This window comes from Alligator mississippiensis, chromosome 5 (assembly GCF_030867095.1).
Source record: "Alligator mississippiensis isolate rAllMis1 chromosome 5, rAllMis1, whole genome shotgun sequence".
In the NCBI taxonomy this organism is placed as follows: domain Eukaryota; kingdom Metazoa; phylum Chordata; order Crocodylia; family Alligatoridae; genus Alligator; species Alligator mississippiensis.
The window spans coordinates 175,931,666-175,944,526 of NC_081828.1; the positions used below are offsets into that span (position 1 = coordinate 175,931,666).

A 12,861-nucleotide genomic window follows, 5' to 3' on the forward strand; every position below is an offset into this window, starting at 1 on the left:
CATTTTTTCTTCTTTGCGTATCTAAAAATTAGAAAAGCTCAGCAGAAGGGTAGGTCAGTGCAGCCCATTTGAATAAAATATAGTGCCCACTGTGTTTATTTTTCTTCAGTGCCAACTCTTTTTCAAGTCATGGTGAACAACTACATCAAATATATTTAAACTTCCTCTTTATTCTCACAGCTGAACAGTACCTTTCTTTTCCATTTCCAACAATTCTTATTTCTTCATGAGCTGTAAATGTCTGGCAAACATCACCAAACTTCTATGTAGCTGAGAGAGACTGTTGCCTCCTCTCTCAGCATATCACATCTGATTAGTGTGGTCCTGTCCTCCATGGAGTGGAGGTGTACCAGGTAGCCCTACACCTCATCTGCATATACATTTTTGGAGGGTTCCAGGCCTTGTGACAAGAATACCCGGTTCCAGTCTCAAGCTGGGGGCTAACATGGCTCCCTTCTTGCAGGTGAGGGTGGGGGAGGGAGGGAAGGGTATCTGGAGTACACATACACATACTGAGTATTGCTGGACTGTGGGGTCACCATGGCTTGAAACACTGTTGACTCTGCTGGGGCCCAGCAAAATGAACTATATGATAACTCATAAGCCTTTTGGCTCTGGACTAATACCATGCATAGTTTGAACTATGGATAAGTAGGTATAAAAGTGCTGCTTAGAAGTATGTTTATAGAGTACCTGCGCTGAAATTTGCAGCATTTTGCCACAAGTTAAAATGCATCAATTCTGCATTAACTTACCCATAGTAATTTCCATATATGCATGTCCTTATGGGTATGTTTATTGAAAAGTCAGTGTTTTTTTGGTGCACTGCATTTCAAATCAACAAGGCAGGGGTGGAGGCAAGCAATGATAATTAGATTCTGCACTCTGAGTCTGGGTTAGGGCCAGAGTTAGACCCACGTCAGTCTCCTGTCCCCCTCTGCAGCTTCTGCCCTCCCCTCTGTCCCTTCCCCCCCTACTGTCATGTACAGCTCACTTCCACTCACTTTCTACCATGTTGTGCTTGAGGGAGGACAGAGCCTGAGGTGGGTTTGACAGTAACAGAGGGCAGGAAGGTGGCAGGGGGAAGAAGTGATGTGGGACAGAAGGCAAAGGGGCAACCTGACCCTCAGTCATCTGACTCCCCCAGTATTATTTTTTGTACTGTAGTAGTGGGAGAGGGATGAATTCAAGACAACCCTCTGATAATTAGATTCTATACCTGGACATTTATAATAAATGTATACATTTTCCACATACAGAATCTAATTATTGAGGGGTTGTCTTATATTCAGTGTCGTTTTACATACAAGTAAATATGGTACCATTTTGACAACCCCAGGTGCTACAACATCCTGGTTAATAATCACTGGCATATACAAATGGCATCAATGCACCTAACAAAAATAATAAAATGTAATGCTATTTACATACAATCACATTCTACAAATTTTACCTGTAGTTGCAATTACTGCTTATTTCTCACATTCTAGGCTAAGAAGAGAATTATGAAAATATCAAAGATAAGTTATTAGGCCTTAGAAATATTGATATATGAAGAGTTATTGTTTGTACCTCAGCTTCCCTGTGCAGTTGCATTTTTGTAATTAAATCCTTCAAAGATGAAATGGTGCTCAGAAAAGTTTTCCTTTCCTCAAGCCATAATTCTGGCCCTTGTTTAAGAGATGATGTCTCTCTTTCACTATAGGGAAATTCTGAGAGAGAGAGTACCTGTACACCTTCATGATGGACTGCTCTCAGCAAACCCTGTAAATAAAATAGGAATAAAATTAGTTATCCTGTTTCACACAAGCTGGATTCTGGCATCACTTAGTGAATCAGAGAAAAGAGGCTGCTTACGCAGAGAAAGCTTTTGCTTACGTAGAGATGAGTGGGTAAACATGATCAGAATTGGGACTCGGTGGGCCAAAGGTGCCTAGTTCTTTAATAGTGTTTTAGCAGATGCTGTATTTTTCTTGCATGTAACCTGTGCCTTTTTCTCCAAAACAAGCAGGTGGAAACTGGAGTGTGCATTATATGCAAGTAAAATGAATCCCCACAGGTCTAGAAATTTGTTGGTGGGGAAGCTGTGGAAGCAATAATTGGCAGCATTAATGTGGCAATTATTTCTGCCACCACTCCTCTGCTGCCAAATTTCTGGACCCATGGGGATACCTGTTAGATAGATAACACTGCCCTGTGAGCTGGACTGGGACAGCGCGCGAGTTCAGTCTGCAACCAGGCTCTGGGCTATCTGCCACTATGCAATCTGCCTGGTGGCACAGGCCCCCACCTCCAACCCCTAGTAACGTCGGGCACATGCCTGATGCCTGTCCCATGTTTACTTATTAATAAAGTAAAAGCCATCTCTCTGCTGTACCTTTATTTTCTTTGGAAGTAAGTCTGTTGAGGCTTCACCTTCATCTCCCATTCCTTCTGATATTGTGTCAGACCCCTGGCTCGGAGCAGCATAAATCCCTTGACCCCAGTCTGAACTAGAGTCTAAAGCAAAGGGGAAAGTATGCAACTTGAACAACTGTGAAAGCACCAGAAGACAAAAGAAATTATTCCTATTTTTTTTTTTGTTTCAACAAATTATTGCGCACCAGTGTGGTTTTCTAATTTATAACTGGGAGGTTCTTCATTAGATAAGTTTCTGTTTGCATAAAAAAAAAAAGTAGCAAAAAACCCAAACATTTTAAATATCAGGAAGACAAAACTGACACATTCATGAACACTCATGTACATTACACAAACTGACCCTTTCCCATTCCCATAGTCTCTGCCTCCTTATAAAAAGACCAGGAGAAAACAACACCTGCTCCCACTCACTGTAGTGTTCCAGGGGGACTCCAGCTTTATAGTCTCAGGATAACTGAGAAAGCTACCCTAAAGAAATGCCAAAATCAGTAAAAAGAAAGAAAGGACGACTCTCCTGTTGGAGAAGGAATCAGATTACAGGGTCCTTCTTGAAAATAATCCCAACATTTCTATCTAAAGAAATTAAAATAAATACAAAGATGTTGTGCTCATCACTTTTGCTTATGTAATGAAATAGTTTGACAACATTTGTGCTAGTGGGTTTATTTAAATTCTTTGTCTTGTGTTATTACAATTTTTTTTGTTTGTTTTTTTTAATGTTTTGCTTCTTGAGATATGGGTCTTAAAGCAAGGAATCCTTCTCACATGGAAATCTACCACACCAAACAAAGGATCATGTTGGTTTCAAAGTTGGTTTAAACTGGATCAGATTTTCATTACAGATACTGGATGTTCTTGGGAAAAGATCATAGGCAAAGGAGAACAAAAGGGCAGTTGCACCCTGCAGAAATATGGGATCTAGGATGGGACTTGTTGATAGGATTAATATACTGCTTGTGCTGTGGTTTCTCCTGAACTTTAAATGCTTTTGCTGCTGTGAACTAAAAGTACAAAAGAAAAGCCAAAAACATGAAAATAAGTTCCTAGATAACAGTTCTTTATATCATGCAAAGTGACATAATATGTATAAAATACAATATATACCTCCTCTTTAACTCTCAGAGTCTCTATGACTTCTTAATACAATCTTGATTTGCTCTAGCATCATTGTGGGCAAATCACTATGATGGGCACTTTCATTTTACATACAATAATATATTAATCCTGACTGTTGTTAGTGTCCATTGTGCTGGCATAGGTATTTTGTTACTATTATTAGTATACAAATAAAATCTACGATAAAAAAAACAAAACCCCAAATGTTACTATTGCAAAAAATGTGAAGACTAAACATTTTTTCTTACCACTAGAGCATCCATCTCTGGCCTGGTAAGATGCTGAGTGCACTAACCCAGGAATGGAGCCCCCCTACATTTGGAAAAGAGAACATTTAAAACTTCAAAAGAAAAAAACCACTGTCATAAATGAACAGAACTGCTGAGGGAAGCACAGGAACTGCTTCTTCAACTCGCTGGTGACACACAGTTCATTTAAAACAGGGACTACAAACGTTCAGGTCCATAGCCTGACCCATATGTTTCACCAGCCCACTGAACTGGCCATGTACAGGGGCAGCAGGCTGCAGGTGCCTACAAGATGGCAAAGTGTGATCACTTCTTGAGGGTTGTGGAGGGATCCAGAAACACTTACTAAGTGGGTAACTCCATACCAGTCCAAATACCTTACAGTGCCTTAATCGCATAGCCTTGTTTTTCGTCTTTAAGAAGTCTCAAAATAGACTTGATAGCAGGTATATGAACCAAAACAATTCTTTATATCATGCAAAGTGACATAATATGTATAAAATACAATATATACCTCCTCTTTAACTCTCAGCGTCTCTATGACTTCTTTCAAAGCATTACATTCATCCATTAATACCTGGACTGCAACAAATTGCTCTCTTTTCAAGGCTTCAGCTTCAGAAATATGCCTAGTTTCCATGTCCATGATTTCAGCAGCATGGAGCTCTTGCATTTGGTCAATTTTCTCAGTAAACTCTCTTATGATCTCTGCAACTTCCTCAGAGGAACATCCACTAGGTAAATCAATTTGGATTTCTGCGTCTTTAACAAGGACCTGTGAAGTTTGGCTCCAGCTATTGATTTGCCTAGTTTTATCAGTACGAGATGAGCTTTTTCTGATTTGAGTAGGCTTTTTAGTAGAAACACTGTCTGTTTTGTCAACCTCCTTTCTGCTTGCAAGTCCTCCTATTTCCTTTTCCTTTCTCACATAATTGGCAAGCTTTTTTTCAGTTTGAACTAGATTGTCCTTGACTTGGTGTAGTTCTTCTTGCAAATGGGCCACATTTTCTTCTCTCACCTACAAATGTAAAGAATTTGAATTGCAGAACCTCCAAGGTCAGTATTTTTAAAGTGCTCTCCATACAGAGTTATCACAGATATATTTTAGATTAAAATGTATTTATCCTGATTATATCTGTTACATGAGAACACAAAGTTAGTAGAAGAAAGGGAGGGCTAGATTCTTTTGCTCACGTAAACTTAAACAGTAAGGCCGTGTGAAAAGGCTGCATTTCGATTCAGTTGCAATTCAGCCATTTCAGAGGACAGTGATTCGTTTCGGTATTTCGGATCACTGTCCTGTTTCATTTTGGCTGAATCTCCTCTGAATCTGTTTCAAACAGGCTGCAAGCGAAGCTTTGCACAGCTCTACCCAGCCGGGCAGGGCTGTGGGTGGCTTGTCTTGGGGAGGGCCAGTGCCCTCCGTGCAGGCGAGGAGACCCCGTGTGGATCTCTGATCCCTGTCACGCCAGGTCGTGGGGCAGAGAGCAAGCTTACTGGCCCCTGCTGCATGACTCAGTTCTGCAGGAAACAGAGATCCACATTGGGGTCTCCTCGCTGATGCTGCCCACCCCGTGCAGCCCTGGATCTCAGCTCCCTGCAGAACCAGGTCATGCAGCAGGGACCAGCACTGCCCTGCCGTGCGACCTGGCTCTGCAGGAAGCAGAGATCCGTACTGGGGTCTCCTTGCCGCCAATGCCCGCCCTGGATCTCTGCTCCCTGTGGAGCCGGTTGCACAGCAGGGACCAGCACTGCCCTGCCACATGACCTGGCGACTCAGGAAACAGAGATCCACGCTGGGGGTCTCCTCGCTGCTGCTGCCTGCCCCGTGCAGTGCCGGTGGCAGCAAGGAGACCACCAGCGTGGATCTCTGCTCCCTGCGGAACTGAGTCATGTGGCAGGGTGGCAGTGTACAGCTGTTGTCCTGCAAGCCTGGCTCTGAAACTCTGAAATTTTCCAAAACATTTTAAAAGCGTTTTGGATGCCTCGTTTCGTTTTGGAGATGTCTCTGAGCCTTCCGTTTTGATTCAGATTCAGTGTTTCAGGCGCTGAAATGCCCCACAACACCTCTGAAACTAAATGGCTGCTGAAATTTCGCACAGCCCTATTAAATAGCTCTATTGAAGCTAATGGAACCACACTGACTTAACCTGAATTAGATGTTCAGTTGGTGTATCAGCAGGAGTCTACCAAAGTCAAGGCAGCTGCCAGCCAAGTTTGTGGGCAGACTGTGGGCCTGCCAGCCATTTTCACAGGAGGAGCATGGTGGGCCCTCCATGCTGTTGGTTGGCCAAGGAGCCCCAGTGGATCCACCCCTTGCTGCTGACTGGCTGCAAAGGCTGCCTGTCATACAGACCCATTCCTTGCTGCTGACTGGCTGCTAGGGCTGTCCATCATGCTTCCCTGCCCCTCACCACCAACTGATGGTGAGGGGCAGAGGTGGCAGCCATCGTGCTGTGCCAGCAGCCCTCCTCTCCCCCAACCCCTATGGCAGGCTGTGTGGCTGGGCCATAGCGCCCACAAGGACTGCTGGCCCTCCAGAGGGAGCCAGTCTTTTATTTTTGGTGAGTTTTTTTTTTCCAGGGAGTTTGCCAAAAGTACAGACCTTGCGCTTTTTTGTGGAGTCTGTGTTTTTTTGTGGGGCCTGCCTAAAATCATGGTTTCCATGAAAATCACAAAATTGCAATTTTGGTAGGTTCCTAGTTATCAGATAGTGTTTCTAAATGTATGATGAGTGCATACTAAATCGTTTTTATAAAATACAATTTTTCAGTGCAAGATAGAACAGGTATGGCAATAATCTAATTCTTACCACTAATTCCTCTTGAAGTTTTTCTACTTTTTCTCTGCAACTGCTCAGTTCTTCCTTGGCAGCAGCTGACTCTGCTTTGATTTTCTCTAGTTCAAGGCCATCAATGAACACACTTCCTTCTTGACCGTAAGTGTACTCTGAGACTACCTATATCAGTACAAATTATAAGAAATGGTTAATAAGACCTCTCTTATTACCACTGCATGACACCTCACAAAAATTAAGCTTGAGCCACACCTGGGAGAAAATCTTAAGTAGTTGTTTGATGAACCTATCTTCCCAAAACTAATTGAAGAAGTCCAATTTTCAAGGTTAATTGGGATCCACAAACTAGAAAAAAGGTTTTGTGAAAGTGTCATGAAAAAGGTTATCATCTTGAAGTTTTCTGGAACGCTACTAGAAAATAACAGGAATGTGAACAAACAATAACTCTGTGAAAACTAAAGGCAGTTCACATTATGAAATCCAATATAGATTTCTGACTAATTCAGCCACTTTTGCACCAATGGTTCAGGCTTTAAACTCCAAGATCTGTGGGAACTTACATTTCCTGAAGAAAAGTTGAGGATTTATTTTAATAAAATTGCTAGCTACAGAACACAGAATCTCTCTCTTGGAGAATGGAAGATAAGACTCAACTCAGCTTTGACTCAGGGGTCAAACTCAGATGCCATTACTAGCAGTTGATGGAAGTCACTGAAGCCACATACACTTCCTCATTCTTTCTGGATCTCTTTCAGGTTGTGGTTGCTGTCATGATTTGGTATTTCTGCTTCCCCCTTCCTCAGCATTTAAATCACAAAGGAGTATCATTTTGTATTTTACTTCTCATTTACGTAATCTCTATATTTGATCCATGGAGTGGAAAACTGAAGACCTAAGGCAGCAAGGCTGGAAGGTGAAAAGCTGTAGGATCAATCACCTCCGTCTTTGAGGAGACAAAGATAAAACTAATGGGCTTTCAATCTTCAAAAGCAGCAAAGGTTAAAGTTGACTGTGTTAACAAACAGCTGAGTGCAAGGTGGGAAGAAAGGGTGTCATCCATGGACATTATTCTTTTTTAAAAAACTTACAATTCTGAAGCTATTATATTGCTATATTAGCTCATGTTTTAAAAATATGAGCTGTACACACATACACATGGTTTTCCAGGGTTACTTTTGCCAAGCGCTAAAGAAAAAAGGGAATGTTCCAGGATGCCATGAAATATAAGGAATAGAAATTTTGCAAATATATCCAACAGATTTCCACGTAGACTCCATGTAGGCCTTCATAATGAAGTGGAATGCTTCCCCCCCTGCCCCCAAAGTTATCTTCAGAGCTCTGAAGAGTTGTCAAGTTAGTCCTAATGGACTTGGTTTCAATTCCTTCCTCCATGTGCAATGAAAACAACCTCCTGGTCAAACAAAATCATATGAAGAAGGACACAGCAACAGTCAGACTGTTACTTAAATGATAAACCTATCTCAAGTTTACATTACAGTTTTATGAGGTCAGCTTAATTCTGTGCCAAGTGAATTCATGCCTGTATTTTTTCCAAAGGCAGATGGGGCGACATTCCTGATAAACAGAACATAGTTTTCTGGAAAAGAATAGTGCTGAATAGCTCCAATATTAAAATATACAACTGCTAAATCCATACTATTTTAATAAGTGTAAAACACCTCAGAGGGACTTGGACAGAGAGACTGGCTTTAAGAACTGCCAAGAGAGATAGGGAGAAGACCCCTTATAAAGAGAGGCAGGATGGTTTGCGCCCCAGTGTTTAGGTATTGATCTGCAATTTGGATGATGTGGGTTCAATTCCTTGCTCTGTCATATGCTTCCTGAACCCTTTTCTGCTTCAGTCAGCCATATTTAAATGAGGATAATGGTATGTCCCTCCTCCTGAGGTTGTGAAGAGAGCTATTTATAATGATTATAGTAATGATAGCCATATAAGTAGAATAAATAGAGCTGGTGATGCTGTTGGTCTTGGTTATATATGGCCAAAAATCTTTATTTGAGGAATCCCTTTGAATGAAGTGTACCTGCTTGTACATTTTTACTGTATTACGTTCATAAGTAAATCAATACACATGTTCCAAACTAAGTAATACAAAATCAACTTGACCGCAACAAATACAACAATTATCTTATCTTCTGTAGAAAGTCATAAAATAGAGAAAATGTGTCTTTTATTTTAAAGACTTCAAGTCCAAGAAAAGGCTGAATATATTTTAACTAAATCTTTATGGGAAACTGTCAGTGGAATTTATCTAAAGCACAACTTTTCATGTCTTTGTAACTCCAGAAGAATAATGCATAAATGGATATCTACTATATGTCTTCTGCAATGACAGAATACAACTACTGTTAGTCTCATTAAAGAAGTGTTTTGCCTTATTTGTAGGTAAAGTGAGCAAAAGGTCAGGTGGTGCGCAAATATTTACCTCAGATGTTTGCACCTCTGCCTGCTTAGGGCTCTCTTGAATCTCGTCTTTGTGTTTGTTTTTAATCTCTTCTACTAACTGCTGAAGTTCTAACAGTCTCTTTTCTTTTTCTTTAACCTCTTTCCGTGAAACTTCTACATTTTCTTTTTCTAATTCCAGGTTGTTTTGCATCTTTGCCAGCTTGTTCTCCATCTCTGACAGTCTCTCTGTTAATACTGATAATTTTGATTCTGTTTCTTCTTCAGTTATACAATTTAAATTTTCTGTTTGTGTATTTCTGTTTGATTCTTTGACACCCTTTGAAGCGGCCTGAATTTCTTGCATGAATTTACTATGTTCCTGAACTGCATTTAGTTGAGCTTGACTGACAAGAGCAGCAGCTAACTTTTCCTCAAGCATTTCTTTCATTTCCTGGATTTTCTTTTTAAGCACTTCTGTTTCAGCCTGGGCTTGCTCTTTCAGCTTCTCTATTTGGTTGTAACAACAGCACAGTTCTGAATCCTTTTCTTTAATAGTGGCCTGATACTGCTGCAGCTCTGCCTCCAGATTACCGATTATGACCTTTTCTTCAACAACCCTAAGTTGCATTTCATTTTCTAACAATTCTTGTGTTCTTTCACTTCGGCCTTCTTCCAATTTTTCACTTTTGTCTTCACCTCTGTCCTCTAATTGTGCCTTATCAATTTTCATCAGTATAAATTTATATTTTTCTGTTACCTTGTCATGTTCCCTCTTTAACGTATTTATTTCTTGCTTCAACTGATTTATTTTTAATCTGGTTTCCTCAAGCTCATCCTTTGTACGAGAGGCTTCTGCACTATTATTTTCCACTTGCATCTCCAAAGCAGCTTTTTCTGCCAATAGTGTATCAAGCTGGTATTTCAGACTTTCTGTATCCTCCTGAAAGGAAGCAAAGTCTACAGGTACCTTTCGTTCAATATTTGCCAATTCCTGCTGAAGTTTTTCAATCACTTCATTCAACTGTTCTATTTCATCTTCACTGTTTTTCTTGATACGTTCTTGATCACTTTTTAGATACTCTATCTGGGCTTCAAGCTCCCTTATATGCTCATTTTTTTCTTCAATTACCTGAGAAGTCAATGAAAGAAATATATGATATATAATTATTAAATAACCAGAGAAGAAAGTCTTCTAGTCTGTACGGAAGCAGTTCATTTAATCATTTAGCCTGATAACTTGTAAAAGGAAGTACATCCACAATAACTGAAATGCTCTTGATGGAGTGTCTCTCAGATCTGTATAAGTCAAAGTACTTCTATGTGGGACTCAGAAAAAGTAGAACGTTTTGAACTACCTACCATCTACAAGGCTTTGTGAAAGCTGAAGCCTTCATATTTTCTCCACTATTTTATCTACAGCTCAGACTTGCCCATCTTCTGAGAAAATTACAACCAAGGCCAATGAACTACCAAAGCAACAAGGTCTGTGTTGGAAGATCTCTGTTCATGATCAGGCTTTCAACACTAGCTTGACTACAAGAATCCAAGAAACTAAGGCTTATGTAACATGTTACCTTCAGTAAACCACATAAATAATCTCCCTTATTCTAGAAAGGACTAGAACCTCCAAACTGAAGAAAAACAAAAGTTTTATACTACATTCAACTAGACCAGTTTAAGACTATGTTACTTCACTATTTGAAAAGGGAAAGCTCTCCTTTCCAAACAGATTCATACAGTATCATATAGTATATAGGTAAACCTTTAAATTGCCTGTAACACTTAAAAGTTAGATTTATAAAGGAAATGTAAGCCCCTCACCATATTAGTGCTGATCAGTACAAACAAATAATATATATTTTCTTTGATATACATATATTGTACAACTTAGCTGTAATGAAGCGATTTATTTTGCACAATAATTTACTGAAAGAAGAGAGTGATGAAAGTATAGCGCTATTTGTCAAAAGAATCTATAATGCTGAAATGATCACTCAGCAATGATGAGCTTTGTGATGATCAGAAAAGAGCAAAAATTATTTTTGGGGCAGTGTTAATAGAATTTAAGGTTATTAAGTTTGTGTGCTTAGATATTAGTTAAGTAACAAGTTACAGCTGAATTTGTCATCACTGAAGCTCCCCAATAAAGAGAACAATTACTTTAGATCCAAAAAGTACAGCAAATCATCAGAGAAGGTGGCATTATAGGCCTTGCTAACAGAGAGTAAAATGAGTAGGAATACAAGAGTAAGAGGGAAATCTGACATCAGTGGAAGTAAAAGTAATAAGATAGTGAAAAGATTTACCAAGTGCAGAAGTATTAGAAGAGAATTAGCTTTCAAGAGAGTAAGCTCTGGAGAATTAAGAAATATAATATGCGATTTGCAGTGAAAGGAATTTTCTTATTCCAAAAATGTAGAAGAATGCCCAAAGACCCTTACAGATGCCATAATAAAGGCACAGAACCACTGTAAGGAAGAAGGATGGAAGAAACAAAGTGGACAACATGGCTCTGTAAAGAACAATTCCAAGAGTTGAGGTTTTAAAAACACTTGTATTCAAACAGCAAAGAAAGCAGAGAATCAAAACAAGAATATTTAGTCAGTCAAGCCTTGTATAAAAAAAGACAACCATAGCAACACCCCAAATGATTTATGGTAGCTGAAGTAGTTAATGAGAGTGAGCAGGGCTTTTAGAAAATATTCAGAAAAAAATTAACTGGGAAAAAACCTGCTGCTTAAAGAAGGGCTGGGCTAAAATTAGTGATTAAAATTAATTTCCTTTTCTACTCCATCCTTCAATACATACAGCCAGTTAGGTAGTAATGTAAACATATAGAATTACCTTGTAAAAAGCATTAGAATAGTTGGAAAATGTGAGCTATATAAATTGGTAGGGCTGATTTTGCATTCTGATATTTTAAGATAATTAAAAAAAAGCAAGGCAATGGCATCCCAGAAATCACTATCTACCATGTTTAACTTCAGTCCTTACTAAAAAAAATAGAACATCTATTAAGGAAAACTAAAAAAAAATCTTCTAGTGTACAACACAAGCATAAGTAGCAGCAATGTGGGTTTATGAGGAAGAACCAGACATAAAATTGTATATGCCATACAATTAGATATGAGTTTTAGTAAAACATTAAATACAATGTGATGAAATCCTGCACACAAAATTCTTCAAAATTTGGCTATGCATAAATATTGAAAAAATATTTTGAAAATTGTTCAAAGGCAGTGATTAAAAAAAAAACATCCCAGCCAGCAGCAACAGCCACCTGTCATCCAGCAGTTAGACTGGGACCTGCCCGCACCCCCAGGAGGGCTGTGGGGCTGTACTGGACTCCTCCGGGGGGTGCAGGCCACCAGTCTGCCTGCCGGATGACAGGAGGCTGTTGCTGCTGGCTGGGATGGTGCTGGGCACAGCCAGCATCCAGCTCCAGGAAGATCAGTGCTATCACTGGCCCCAGCCAGCAGCACCAGGTTCCTGTCATCCAGCAGGCAGATTGGGGGCCCACACCCCTGGGAGGAGTCCGACACAGCCCCTGCAGCCGATATGCCCCAGGCCCCGTATCAGAGCCCACCTGAGGAGGGTGCAGGGCCCAGGGTGAATCAGCTTATGCGGGGACCTGCCTCCACCTCAATCCCAGGGCGGAGGCGGGTCCCTGCATGAGCTGATTTGCCCTGGGCCCTTCTGCTGGCCCCCGGCAGCAGAACCACCCTCCTGTCATCTGGCAGGCAGATCAGGGGTCCGCACCCCTGAGAGCATTCTGGCACAGCCCCTGCAGCCTTCCCGGGGTGCAGGCAGGCCCCCAATCTGCCTGTCAGATTACAGGTGGCAGGTGCTGTCACCTGGGGCTGGCAGCAGCACCT

The 12,861-nt window shown here is 40.6% G+C and overlaps 1 protein-coding gene across 9 annotated transcripts in view; it reads right to left on the bottom strand.

Annotated features, from left to right (window-relative positions):
- Nucleotides 1–12,861, bottom strand: part of AKAP9 (A-kinase anchoring protein 9) — a 217,712-nt gene that overhangs the window by 27,400 nt on the left and 177,451 nt on the right. For 7 of the 9 annotated variants that reach the window (XM_059729014.1, XM_059729016.1, XM_059729012.1 and 4 more), the window contains 6 exons: nt 9,027–10,115; nt 6,595–6,741; nt 4,297–4,800; nt 3,783–3,846; nt 2,378–2,499; nt 1,573–1,764 (listed from right to left, as the gene is read on the bottom strand). In XM_059729014.1, the coding sequence (XP_059584997.1) occupies nt 1,573–1,764; nt 2,378–2,499; nt 3,783–3,846; nt 4,297–4,800; nt 6,595–6,741; nt 9,027–10,115 (2,118 nt within the window). The remainder of the gene's footprint in view (nt 1–1,572; nt 1,765–2,377; nt 2,500–3,782; nt 3,847–4,296; nt 4,801–6,594; nt 6,742–9,026; nt 10,116–12,861) is intronic. The other 2 variants (XM_059729017.1, XM_059729018.1) reach the window with 2 other exon arrangements.